Here is a 13138-nt window from a genome sequence, read left to right as displayed (position 1 = left end):
CCAAAGTCACAATTAGGTTCATAACCCACGGAGACCTGATCGATAGCGTACATGTTGAAATTTCCTCACGTTTGCTGCACAAGCAAAGGCCCTCATGTGATCAATATATGAATAGCCATACATAAACCACCTTTGCTACTTAGAGAGATGGCAACTTAAAGTGGATGTGCTTGAACTTCGAGAATGAGCCCTCCATAGTTGACTTCACCATTATCGTTTGAAACTTCCCCCTGTCTGATCTTCGGAGAGAGAGAGAAAGAAAGAATAATTTGAGTGACGTACGTAACAACCAAACGAGCTTTGAAAATCCTTTAATATATAAGGTCCAAACAACGATGGGTGCAGAAATATTATACTAAACGGGGAAGTGCAAAAGCTCCAATCCCACGAGATGTCACATTGGAGTCTGGTCTAAGGAAAGCGTGAGAAACGCACTCAAAGGCAATTCCAGCCCACCGCACTTGCTTAAGTGCGTGTCCACCTCCCCACTTTCCTTCATCTACTTTATGTTTTCTTCCATAACTCTTTAACATCTCTCTCTAATTGATTGAAACCCCAATGGCCTTCAACACTAAGCCCAAAAGGTCCAATCTCCCATCTCAAACCAACCTCTGCACCACGCTTTTCTTTGTTGTTCTCTTCACAATTCCTACTCTCTTCCTCCTCCACGCCAATTCCACCTTCACCTGCTCCACCTCCTCCACCCTTATCAACCAATGGTCCGGCGATCTCCGTAAAGCCGAATTAGCATGGAACCATCTACAATTCGCCGATGAAGAACCCCCACCCATCACTCTCAAGATCGCGGTTTTCTCTCGAAAATGGCCTATTAGCTCCGCACCCGGCGGCATGGAGCGCCATGCCTTTACCCTTCATACAGCTCTAGCACTTCGCGGCCATCGTATTCATGTCTACACCTCACCTCCCTCAGCTCATGGCATCGTGGATCAATCCCCAACAACTCCTATCTCTTACCCACGACTCCATTTTCATGAAGGTGTGCCAGGACAATGGCGTTACAACCTAGCATGGGCACAGTTTGAGGTTGAGAACAAAAGGGAACCATTCGATGTTGTTCATTCGGAGAGTGTGGCACTTCCTCATTGGTTAGCTCGTGATCTTCCAAACCTTGCAGTTTCTTGGCATGGAATTGCCTTGGAGAGCCTTCAATCTGATATATTCCAAGATTTGGTACGTAGGCCCAATGAGCCCATGTCACCTTCTTTTGAAAAGAAAATTCAAGGAGTACTTCCTACTATTTTGAAAGAAATAAGGTTCTTTAAGAACTATGCTCACCATGTAGCTATAAGTGATAGTTGTGGGGAGATGTTAAGGGATGTCTATCAAATCCCTAATGGAAGGGTACATGTAATTCTTAATGGTGTAGATGAAGAGGACTTTGGTCAAGACAAAAAATTAGGGCATGAATTTAGGGTTAGGGTTGGTATACCCCAAAATGCTAGTATTGTAATGGGTGTGGCTGGAAGATTAGTGAAGGATAAGGGTCATCCTATACTCCATGAAGCCTTCTCTAGATTACTCTCTAAGTACCCTAATGTCTACTTAATTGTTGCTGGTTCCGGACCATGGGAACAACGATACAAGGATTTTGGTCCTCGAGTAATTGTCTTAGGGTCAATGCGCCCTACCGAATTAGGGGCATTCTATAACTCCATTGATATATTTGTGAACCCTACCCTACGTCCACAAGGGCTTGATCTTACTCTAATGGAAGCGATGATGAGTGGGAAACCGGTTCTAGCGTCGAGATTCCCTAGCATAAAAGGGACTATAATCGTCGACGATGAATTTGGTTTTATGTTTTCACCGAATGTTGACTCCTTGTTTGAGGCAATGGAGGCAGTGGTGGAGGAAGGGGCAGAGAGGCTAGCGAGGAGAGGGAAGGCATGCCGGGAGTATGCAACTTCCATGTTTACAGCAAGAAAAATGGCATTGGCATATGAGAGGTTGTTCCTTTGTATAAAAAATGAGACTTTTTGTAAGTATCCTCTGACTTGAAAGAATATTTAGAATAGAAAAGAATGGCGAGATGGCCCGTAAGAATTTATTTAATTATACTTCAGTAATGAATTACCATTTTTTTACTTCAGTGTCCCGTGATTTATACGTGCTTTATTTTTATTTAATGATTAAAAGATTAGAGAACGCTGTCCGCTTGTGAGGTTGTTAGTGTGTAGGCCAATGGAAAGTCCTATGAAAACATCTTCAATGCGCAGGGCAGTGTAATATTTTTGTGGCTGCCTGTATTTGGGAGTAGAAGGCGCAGGCGGGCAGCTCTTTTATCCTTAATTTTTTGACAAGAGGTATGGCCAGCTAAACAAGCTAATGTGCTATGGCCCATCCAGCCCATACTCTAAAGTAGTGGGCTACACCGAAGCTCGAGTTATATAAATATTTTGATACAATCTGTTCATGAATGTGTATATAAGAGAGAGAGAGAGAGAGAGAGAGAGAGAGAGAGAGAGAGGGGTTCGGTTCAAAGGGATGATGAAGTAAATTGAAATCAAACAGAACCGATTCGGTTTCATATTTGAATACTCAAGTCGATTTAATTTGGTTCAGCTTGGTTTTGGCTTTGGTTTTATAATACGGTTTTAATTTGGTTTTGTAACTCAATTTTGATTCGATTATGTAAACAGTTTTACTCTTGGACCAGGATTGTGACGGACTATAGATCATATTGAAATGTTGAAATGTTAAAAAAGTGATAGAATTAGATGTTTCAAGTCCTAAATTACCAGTTTGAGATCCAATCACTAAAAGGGTTTTAATAATGGCATGTACTGTCAGGTAGCCATTAATCCCGCTAGTCAACCATTTTACAGCCACATGAACTTAAAATCAACCATGATTTAAATTAAGCACACATATTAGCAAAAATAAGTAGATCTAATCTGTCAGATAAACTGGAAGCAGTGAGTTGCAAGATCCTGGCAATGGAGTTTGTTAGTATAATTGAACAGCTCTTCACATTGTGGAAGCTTTTCTAGCAAAACATGAATATCTGAAAGACTCCTCTTGTAGTAGGACTTGTGGACTCCCTTGTACAACCTATTTATTTGCAGAAGAATTAAGAGTAAGGAAACATTACAGACCCTAAACATCTCATAAAATTTCAAGTGTTATGATTTGATATGCTTAGTACTTGGCCAAGAATAAGTGGATTTAATTACTATGTCCTGTAATGTCCAAAATATTATAGATTGGTCTTCATTTTAGGCTAATGTTGGCAAAAAAATAAGTAATTCTGAGTGGTCATTACTCATTTGCCTTGGTCTGCTTAACGTCATTTCCAGTGAAATGAATGGTCATATATACTCATTCAACAGGGCTAATTACATTCTGTTTTACTGTACATCAAAGAGAATTGAAGATGGATCTGTCCCAGAAAGTGTCTACCTAGAGCCTAACCATACATATCCTTAGATCCATATAACTGTAGATGTCTTCTAAGACTGTCTGCATCTCTGGCATGAGGAAGAAATAAATTTGTTAAGCTTGCCAGGATTCCTTGATCAAGAACAAGGATGTTGTCCATGTTTAGGACTGTAGAAATGCGGTGTGCAATTGTGATCAGTCATGCCTTTTCATACACTAGAAATGGCACTCTGTAGAACTGATGCTGTTTAAGTGTCAACACTGGCAGTGCACTCATCCAAACACAGCACCTGCAAAATTTTAATATGGCATTCTGTAGCATTAGTACTGGAAAATCCGCAGTTTTGTCAACCTAACTTTTCATGTTGCTTGCATATCCGTTTCATGTAAGTATATAATGGGTGGCATAGTTACTTTCACTACACCAAATGACAGGAACATAATAATATATGCTGCTTTACTTTAAACTTAAGGTGGTATCAGTTTTGTTACAACCGCTTATCCCAAAAGCTCGAGCTGTAAAGTAAGGGCTACGACAATGTATATCAACACACAACACCCTTCCACATGTGCAGGCCCACACATACACGGCTCTGCACGTGACATCATCGTGTGGCACTGGAGGGCACAAAGCGTAGAGGCACAACAACACACAACACAAATCCCTCACACAGACCAGGGATTGAACACCCGACCTCCTTGCTTTAATACCATGTTACAACCGCTTATCCCAAAAAGCTGAAGCTGTTGAAAAAGGGCTACAACAATGTATATCAAAACACAACAGGTTTCTTTCATATCCTCAACAAACTTTAAATCCCAATGCAAAAAAACAAGTACTATCCGCTGCTAAGAAATTTAATAGAGAAGTAGAATCCACTATAATGCAAAATCTGTAAATGTATTTCCAAGGAAAAGGAATAATCTTGTGACATAAAAATCTAGAATGCAATAGCTTAAAGAATTTGTATTATGATTAATATGACCTAGAAGCAAGGTTTAACTTTCGGTCGAAAATTGCAATCTTGACCAAGATGTCTCTGTTTTGACATGGTACTCCAAGAGTCGAAACTGGTTTGGTCCAAGTTTCAACCCTGTTTCAACAGTTTTGACCATGTTTCGATTGAAACCTTGGTTTCAACCAGTTTCAAAGAAACATGGTCAATGTGTGAACTGGTAAATATATATATCACAGGTTTCAATCAAAATCTATCATATTTCGACAGGTTTCGACCAAGAGCTCATAGTTCCACAAGTTTCGACATTGCCAAGGGGCATTTTGCCAAAAACTTGCATTTTTTTTGCCAAATCACTTGATTTCTTCCCACTTTTTTGCATTCTTCTACTCATTCAACCCTTCTCTAGTCTCAGTGAGCCACTCCTTAGGTTGGGATACCTCCGGTATGTTGATGATGCGGATTATAGGTGGGCTATCATGGAATGTCAGGACAATTGGGCACAAAATATGCCATGGGATACATAGGTTCAGCGTTCAAAGGAGTGTTAACGACATCTTCTATGGTATGTAGCTCCTAGATTAGACCCACCAAGAAACTCCATGTATTAAGTGGTGAGTGTTGTATACTTGTAATTTCCTAACTTAATGTATGTGTTGATTGTTTTAATTGTATATTTACATTTCCAATAGGTAAATTGTATGCAGTCAGTGTTTAAAATAGGGCTAGCGTACAACAACATTCAATTTACGCATTCAATCTGTAAATGCATTTCCTAAAGAGTTGTCGATTTTCTCTGTGGGAGCTGTTGTTGCCCTACTTCTTGTGTGGTTTGCAAATTTGTTTTTGTGCTTCCCTGCTGTGCATCTATTGCTGCTGTCCGTACTTTGAATTCCCTATATGGCTGAGACCAATGAGACCAAGTCTCCTACTCCTACTGCTGACGATGTGAATGTTCAGATCACTTCCATTAAACTCAAAGGGAGCTCCAACTATCCGTTATGGGCTCAGGCTGTAAGGATATATCATAGGCAGAGATAAACTCCAGCATATTACCTCTGGCCCTCCTGATACTACTGAAAAGAACTACGATACGTGGATGAAATATAATGCTATCATACTCATTTGGTTATGGAATAGTATGGACCTAGATGTAGATGCTAATGTTATGTTCCACACCACTGCTAAGGGTGTCTAGGACAACTTAAATGAGACTTATTCTCAGGAGAAGAACATGGCACGTATGATCTGTATGAGAAGCTATTTCAGTTTCTGCAAGGCGATAAGTCTTTGCACAGGATTATTATAGTGCATTCAAAGTCATGGTTGAAGAGTTAAATGTCTTTCAGCCTCTTCACCACTGATAATGAAAAACTCAAGGCTCTACGAAATGAGCTTTTTGTATCTAAGTTCTTAGCTGGTTTGCACCCAAATTTGAAGGTTGTGAAAGGCCATCTACTTGCTGGAGAGACTATTCCTAATCCTAATGAAATGGTTTCTCACATTTAACTTGTGGCTTCTCAGCCTAATTCCTCCTCCAAAGAGAATTATGCCTTTACTGCCAGTTGGGGGCACGGTAGAGGCCGTGGTTCAGGGGGAGTCGTACATCCGGTGGCCGTGGTTCTAATGGGTTTGGAGGACAGAAGACAGATCAGTCCTCTCGGCAGTGTACTTATTGCGACAAGTCTAATCACACTGTTGAGATTTGTTGGGCCAAGCATAGCAAGCTAGAGTGGGCACAACAGTTAGCTAAACATGCAGTGTTCAATGGTGTTATTGATACAGTCTCGTCCAGTGATGCCAAATCAAGCTTTTCATTAGGTGGTCCATCTACTAGCTCTATGTCTTGCCGAATGGCCTTCATCACATCCTCCATAGTAATTTGATTGGAGCTTTCGCCATCCATAGCTTTGATACAAAGTTAATGTAGAGTCAAGTCACAAGGGACTTAACCCAAGCAGGATCACAAAAGGTAACAATAGTAGGTCTGATTATAGGATATCAGCTATAGCCTACAGATGTAAACTCTAGCAAAGTATAATGAAACAATCCCCAATATTTAGATACAATAAGATTCAGAAATTCCCCACAATAGACCCTTACAATAGATAACAATTCCTGAATAATATTAGATCTGGAAAACAGAATAAACTGAGACTAAAGAACTAAGCCTAAGATGAGGCTGATATTCTGGCTGAGTGGATCTCAGTTGGTCCTTGAGGAAACACAAAGTAAGTCCTGCAGAGACTTTAGGGTCTAAGATATATTAGAGACCAGCTTGCAATTCAGAAAATTATTTTTAATGACTATCACTGGTCTTGAACAAATCATAAAAATCAGGCTTGATGCTAATCTTCAAATATTGGTAACAACCTCCAAACAGAGCTTGACTAACATAGGCTATAGGGAAAATAACAAAAGAGAAGATAGGTTGTGGATAGAAGAGAATAGGGATAAAGGGAATAGGGGTGGCTCTCTCAGCCTAGGTCTCTCACCCTCAGCTCTCTCAGCTGATCTCACAGTCTCTCTCAGACAACAGGTTTGCAAGCAAACACCTCAAAAGTTTCATTCATTTTGAGGGTATTTATAGGCTAAACCTAGATAAACTAAGCCTCCGTTATTGACATTAGTAGAAGACTTTGGACGCTGGTTGGTGAGGGCTTTGAAAGAAGTAGTTGGCGAAGAATTTTGTATCTCTACAGCTGCCTCCCAAGAGGGGGACTGCTCAAGAGGTGGACTGCCCAAGAGGTGGACTACTTGGGCCAGCCTTAGGTTGATTGGGTTGTTTGGGCTGCCTGGGTTAGTCCTTTTCTTGTTATATTTTAAACCAGTAATTTATCTGCATCAGCTAAAGAACCTTTTTTCGCTAACCAAAAATAAGTGTTTTCCAATATGCATGAACTGGAAAAAAAATTGCCATATTTCACAGAACTTGTAGGTTTTTAACCAACTATTATTCTTCAAAATCATCATTCAACAAAATTAGAAGACAACAACCTCAATGTAGGTAGCATCCATTTCACATGCTCCCTTCATCCTGGTATTAAAGACTAAAAGCCAGGGGGAAAGAGATGTGCTGCTCAAATGGAAAAAAAAAAAAAGTGGCAGCAAGTTGCTGCAGTTGCCCAAATTAATCAGAAGAAAAACAAAAAGAAACTGGAAGAAGAATGTGATGAATATTGGGGGTTGGGGGGGAGGGGAGAGCCAGAGGCTGCTCCGCTCACACAAATATAGCAAATAGCTCTGAATGTGTGAACCAATGACTTGAACTCAGCATCAACATAAAAACAAGACCAGAAACAAATCAAATACTTGATACTTGATGGCCTGAAAGGTCAAACAGTTTTAGTTGTAAAGCTACAGAATATAATATTGTGACACTCATAGTTCAAAATTTCGGTCGAAATACCGAAATTTTTATGAAATATTCTATTTCAACACATGTCAATAGGAAAGGGTATGATTCTTCTTTTTTTTTTTTTGGGGGGGGGTGAATAAATAATTCACTGCCAAGCGAAAAAGAAAAAACTTACAGCCCCTAAGAAGGGGGAGGGGGAAGAAAAGCAGAACCAAACTCAGGGAGTAGGGCAATTCCTAATGGTGGAGCTGGGCAGCTCCTAGGAATTTTCAATATGACAGTTTCTAAGGGAGGGATTACAAGTGGAAGAACCCCAAGAAATCTTGGCCCTGGCTTCAAAGGAAATGGAGCCCCAAATCTTATCAAGTGAGAGAATTGGAGGTCCATTTCCTATGATTTCTTTCCATCCAGATCTGATTTACTGTTGTGCAGAAGGCGAGCTTTCCCACAATATCACAAACAGACTTTCCCTAAAATGTCATATCCATTCAAATCCACTCCTTGTGGAATGGAAGAATTCTCCTGTTTACTGGCTAGCATTTGGCAAGGATCCCTTTCCAGATGGAGGAGGAAACAGTGCAAGCGAAGAAGATGTGCTCGATATTCTCCGACTCATTGCCACAGTGGATACACATAGGATTAGTTGGGATGCCTCTCTAGATGGGGAAAGATTGCGTAGGCAAGGAGTTAATAAAGACTCCAAGCCATGAAGCTCTGATGGGGGATGTGATGCTTGAACCATATGAGTCTGTGCCATGGAGAGGCCGGGCCATGAGTCCTGACAAATTCCCAAGCAACCTTAGCAATGAAGAGCTTTGGAGAGGATGGCATCCAAAGGGCAAAGTCTTGTCTTTGTTGCTGAGATACCAGAATGACGAGTAAAGAGTTCCATATATCCGCAAGTTGGGTCAAGTATTGAGCTGGGGGAGACCAATTGCCAAAAGATAAAATATCTGCCACAAGGGCATACTTGGACAAGCCCGATTTATAGATGCTTCTGGCACTTATAGTATGATATAGGATTCTTTGGGGTACCAAGGGTCAAGCCAAAGGAAAGTATTGGCCCCATCACCAATGTGGGAGGAGATGGTTGAAGAGATAGAGGGGGGTAGCAATGATCTTACGCCACACCCATGAGGCATCAACTGGGATTTTCACTTTCCAAAAAGAGTTGGACCTAAGAAGAATCGAGTACACCCATTCAACCCATATACTTTCCTTCTTTGAGAAAATCTTCCAAGCCAACTTGATGATACCAACCAAATTAACATCCTTGATCCCTCTCAAACCTAAACCCCCTTTTGCTTTAGGAAGACAAATAGCAGCCCAGCTGATAAGGTGAAGAAATCTGGAACAGTCACTTCCTTTCCACAAGAAAGAGGCAAAAATGGACTCAAGCTTGGAAATGATGGATTCCTATAATAGAAACCCAACTAGTAAATGTAAGAAGCTTGAAGAATAGATCTGATGAGCTCTAATCGACCAACAAAAGATAGAAGTTTTCCTTTCCAGAATTGGAGGCGCTTCCTAATGAGGACAACCATAGGAGTACAGTGATTGGCAGAGAGTCAAGTTGGAATAAGGGGGAGCCCGAGATACTTCATCGGAAGGAGACCAATGCTGAAACCAATTTGCTCAAGCAGGAGGCTTTGACAAAGTCAGAGATCCAGTCAAGAAGATGAGAGATTTTGTAGGGTTGATACGGAGCCCAAATATTGTAGCAAATTGGCTTAAACATAGCATAATAGGAAATGGTATGTCAATTGAGGGGTCTTCACTATTTTGGGTTTTTTTAATTACCGAAATTAACCATACTTTGGTGGCATATTTCGACCATTTCGGTGGTATATTTTGGTTTTAACTAGGGCCTGAAACATAGTCAAAACCGAAATCTTGAACCTTGCATATATTAATGAATGGGAAAAATTATTTACACAGGCTCGTCATGGCAATCATGTCTTGACCTGAAATCAGTTTCAAAATCCCTTTTGAGGGATCATTGAGGACTACAAGGCCATCTGGAGCCTGGTGTTGATGCTGTGAATTTTCTCTACATCAAAACCCTAATTTCTGTCAAGAGCTATATCACCACCACTTGCAGCCTTACAAGGCTATTGTTTTGGGGTTTTGTGGGACCCTATTGGAGCCACACTCGACCAGCATTCTAGGCAGATCTGAGCCTAGGTTTGTGAGTAACTAAAATTCTCTCTATTCCCTAATTTTCAGAAATGATTAGTTACCTCCATTCTTGAGATCTGAAGAGTTATTTGGGACTGTTTACTTAGGTGGATACTCTTGCAGTAACAATAGCCACCCTTATAGCCATCATACCCTCTAAATGGCAAATCAGTGCCCTTGAAGGATGGTCCACCACCATATCCATCATACTGAGCAACTGAACCCACACTCTTGAAGCCTTTATCAACATGGCGTGCGGCACAGGGGCTAGCTCCTATGAAGGATGGTGCACGCCAATGACCAGATCCTCTCCTATCATCAGAACTCATAACTTCCAACGTGCCAGACAAGCTCGATACATCCATGCCCATTCCAACTGCCACCTCAGATCTGAACTGCATGTGTGGCCTCTCCTGGTACGTGCACCATGATCCTCATCCTACATGACATGCTCAAACTGAGTCCCCCATGTGAATCTAACGAGCTCTGAGTGTTGGCTCCAAATCCTACAGCATCTAGTCCTCCTCGCTTAAGGTTGCTAATCTATCACCATCATCATGACCCCCAACACTACCAACATCACCACCACCATCAAAGTAGGTGCGAGAGTACCATCCCAGGAATGAGACTTCTCTTCGTCATCATCTCCAGCAGGCTGAGGCTCAAATGGATGCCGGATTTGTGAGTGAACTCTACCCTTTGATACCATATCCTCCTTGACATTAGCACCCATCTATGATTCAATTTGGCAGTTGGGCTACCCCCAACCTCATCTAACACAGGCTCACCTCATCAACCTCGATCCTTGACCCGCTCATAAAGGGAATCCTCCTCATCTTGTTGGAAGATTCCGCTAAACTTGATTGGAGTTGTATCATTGTCCATGTCAAGGTGTATGTGATCCTCTCTCAATCTCATATTGTTATGCACATAGACCAAATCCTTCAACTGCATGGCACCTAATCGATTCCGCCTTTTGGAGTGTATGAGGTTGAACGTCTCTAATTACACTCACACCCAAAGGCAAAACATGTATGGAAGAGCATTTTAACTGCTATCTTGGTTAGATTTTGTGAGTATCTTCCAATGAGGCAAAGACACATTATGGAAGTTTTTTTTTTTTTTTGGGTAGAACATTGTGGAAGTGTTGAATGCATATTAAAATGTAAAAAACAGAGATAAATGAAGTGATTTGGGCTAAAAATCAAAGTTTTGGCAAAATCCTCAATCTCTGAGTCGTAACAAGCGAAACCCAATGCTCTTGGTCTAATGGCAAGTTTCGATGGAGATTAATATTTATTTTGAGCCCTATGGCATTGATTGACCTACAGCATTGATTGACACTATTTCGCCATTTTTGTGGCAAAAAAGCCTAAAGGAAAAGGTGCTCCAATGCACTGAAATATTATATTTAAGATATGGTCCCCTATTTACTATTTGAACGGTGAACTTCTCGCGGCTTCTCACCTATCCCACCTCCCTAGAGGCTAACATCAAAGCAGAGAGGCAAGATGCAGCGGGATTTTAAGTGGCTAGTTCAACCAGTTTCAGGCAAAACTGGTCGAAACCTATACGAGATTCACTTCCATGGTTAAGGGTATTCTGTGTAATGACTTAAATCCAGGGGTAGAAGTGTGTCCTACACTATCTTTACTATATTATAAATATACTATAGTGCTCATGGTTAGGCATTCATCCAAACCGTAAGCCTAGTTTCTTCAAGGCTTGCTGCACTTCTCTTATCTATTCTTCGTCTTCTTCTCTCTTTCTCTCTCATGAATAAGACTGGTAACCTGCCTTTGATATTGTTTCAGATAGATGGTAAGGTGAAAATCATGTCCACAAAATTTGAGCATCAACTAATATTCTATGTGGCAGCTATTTGGGCCATTATAAAAATCTTGCCCTTGAGAAGCCATCAGGGAAACTTTAACCCCCAAGTAAATCACAATTAGGTTGAAACTCAAGTTTAATATATGTTAGAGAAATGTAGAATGGTTCAAACCTCTCAATTACCACATTGAAGGTTTAGAAGACCAGTTTTCAAATAAGCAGAGTCGGTGCCTCACACCCTAACCCGCGACTTGTTTTGGGCGTCCTCGTCAATTGTAGTCATTATCTTGAGTCCTAGCCCTAATTCTAGGCGGTGACCCATGTGTGGATATACATTGTTGTTGCCCTTACTTAACAACTCAAGCTTTTGGGATAAGTTGTTGTAACATGGTATCAGAGCTAGGAGATCAGGGCTTCGACCATTGGTAAACCTAAGGACACCTTGTACACTCGGTGCCACCTAATGGCGCACCATGTGATGGTGTCACGTGTAGAGCAGCGCATGCATGCATGCATAGGCCCATATGTGCAAGGGAGTATGATATACATTGTTGTTTCCCTTAATAGTTTGAGCATTTGGGATGAGAGATTGTAACACCATGAGAACGCAATTTTCATTTTACGGAAAATTGACCAATCTCATAATCATTACCTAAACCCACAAAATCGTAAACAAGAAACAGCTGCCTAACCATTTCATAGAAATAGGACATAACAACTTCCCAAACCTATTGTAGAACATGAAACAAAGAGTATAATCAGAAGAGATAAAAATCCAACAATATCAATGATATTATAAAAGAGAATGTGAAAACTTGATACTTACAGAATAACTCCAAGAGACCATAAATCAACAGTGTGGTTATACGGCTGTTCACGGACTAGTTCTGGAGCCATGTACAATGGAGTTCCTGAAAACAGCATCAGGTAAAACTTGAGTTTGAATATATAAAAGTAGCAAAACCTGTGAAGGAACAAACTGTTTACGGGATGGATATTTCTGGTGCCATTTGGTAACATCACCACAAGATCATTTTAGGAAAACATAGATGTACAACAACAAAAAGGCTTCACCAAGTGGGAGGAATGTGATCAATTTCGACATCCCCAGGAATCAAAGAGTTAGGCCTAGTCCCCACCTCCCAATTAGAATGGTGACACTAAATTTTGACAGCTGTTCTTATGGTATCACCAGCCTTCTGCTGTGAGGAGGATGTCATCAAAACGAGCACAAGGGAGGTTTTGGGACATTATTGGGAACAAATGGAGTAGGACCATTTGTCAAGGTGTCACCTAGGCATCAAGGCCCTATTCCAAAGGCAAGGTGTGTTCTTGCCTTATTTTTGCACAAAAGGTGCCCACCTTAGTCGCCTAGGTTCTGATTTTATTTTTCTTTCTTTCTTTCTCTTTTTGT

General features: G+C 40.9%; 2 protein-coding genes across 3 annotated transcripts; one reads left to right on the top strand and one right to left on the bottom strand.

Moving 5' to 3' along the window:
* The first annotated feature begins 522 nt into the window (after positions 1-522).
* LOC122082614 lies at positions 523-2105 on the top strand. Its single transcript, XM_042650299.1, has one exon. It carries the CDS (start codon positions 559-561, stop codon positions 2017-2019), a length of 1461 nt encoding a protein of 486 aa, XP_042506233.1. The 5' UTR covers positions 523-558; the 3' UTR covers positions 2020-2105.
* A 1142-nt stretch (positions 2106-3247) lies between these two features.
* On the bottom strand, positions 3248-13132 carry LOC122080831 (serine/threonine-protein kinase Nek3-like). 2 transcript variants are annotated; one of them, XM_042647696.1, is made up of 3 exons: positions 12551-13132; positions 12417-12452; positions 3248-3689 (listed from the first exon to the last, which is right to left on the bottom strand). In XM_042647696.1, the coding sequence occupies exons 1-3, from the start codon at positions 12742-12744 to the stop codon at positions 3599-3601; spliced, it is 321 nt and encodes a 106-aa protein (XP_042503630.1). In that variant the 5' UTR covers positions 12745-13132; the 3' UTR covers positions 3248-3598. The 2 variants fall into 2 exon arrangements, 1 of the variants encoding a protein (XP_042503630.1); XR_006140922.1 differs by lacking the exon at positions 12417-12452.
* Positions 13133-13138: the final 6 nt, after the last annotated feature.

This window comes from Macadamia integrifolia, chromosome 6 (genome assembly GCF_013358625.1).
Source record: "Macadamia integrifolia cultivar HAES 741 chromosome 6, SCU_Mint_v3, whole genome shotgun sequence".
NCBI lineage: Eukaryota > Viridiplantae > Streptophyta > Magnoliopsida > Proteales > Proteaceae > Macadamia > Macadamia integrifolia.
The sequence above is the reverse complement of the archived record's forward strand: the minus strand, read 5'-3'. Positions and strand labels throughout refer to the sequence as shown.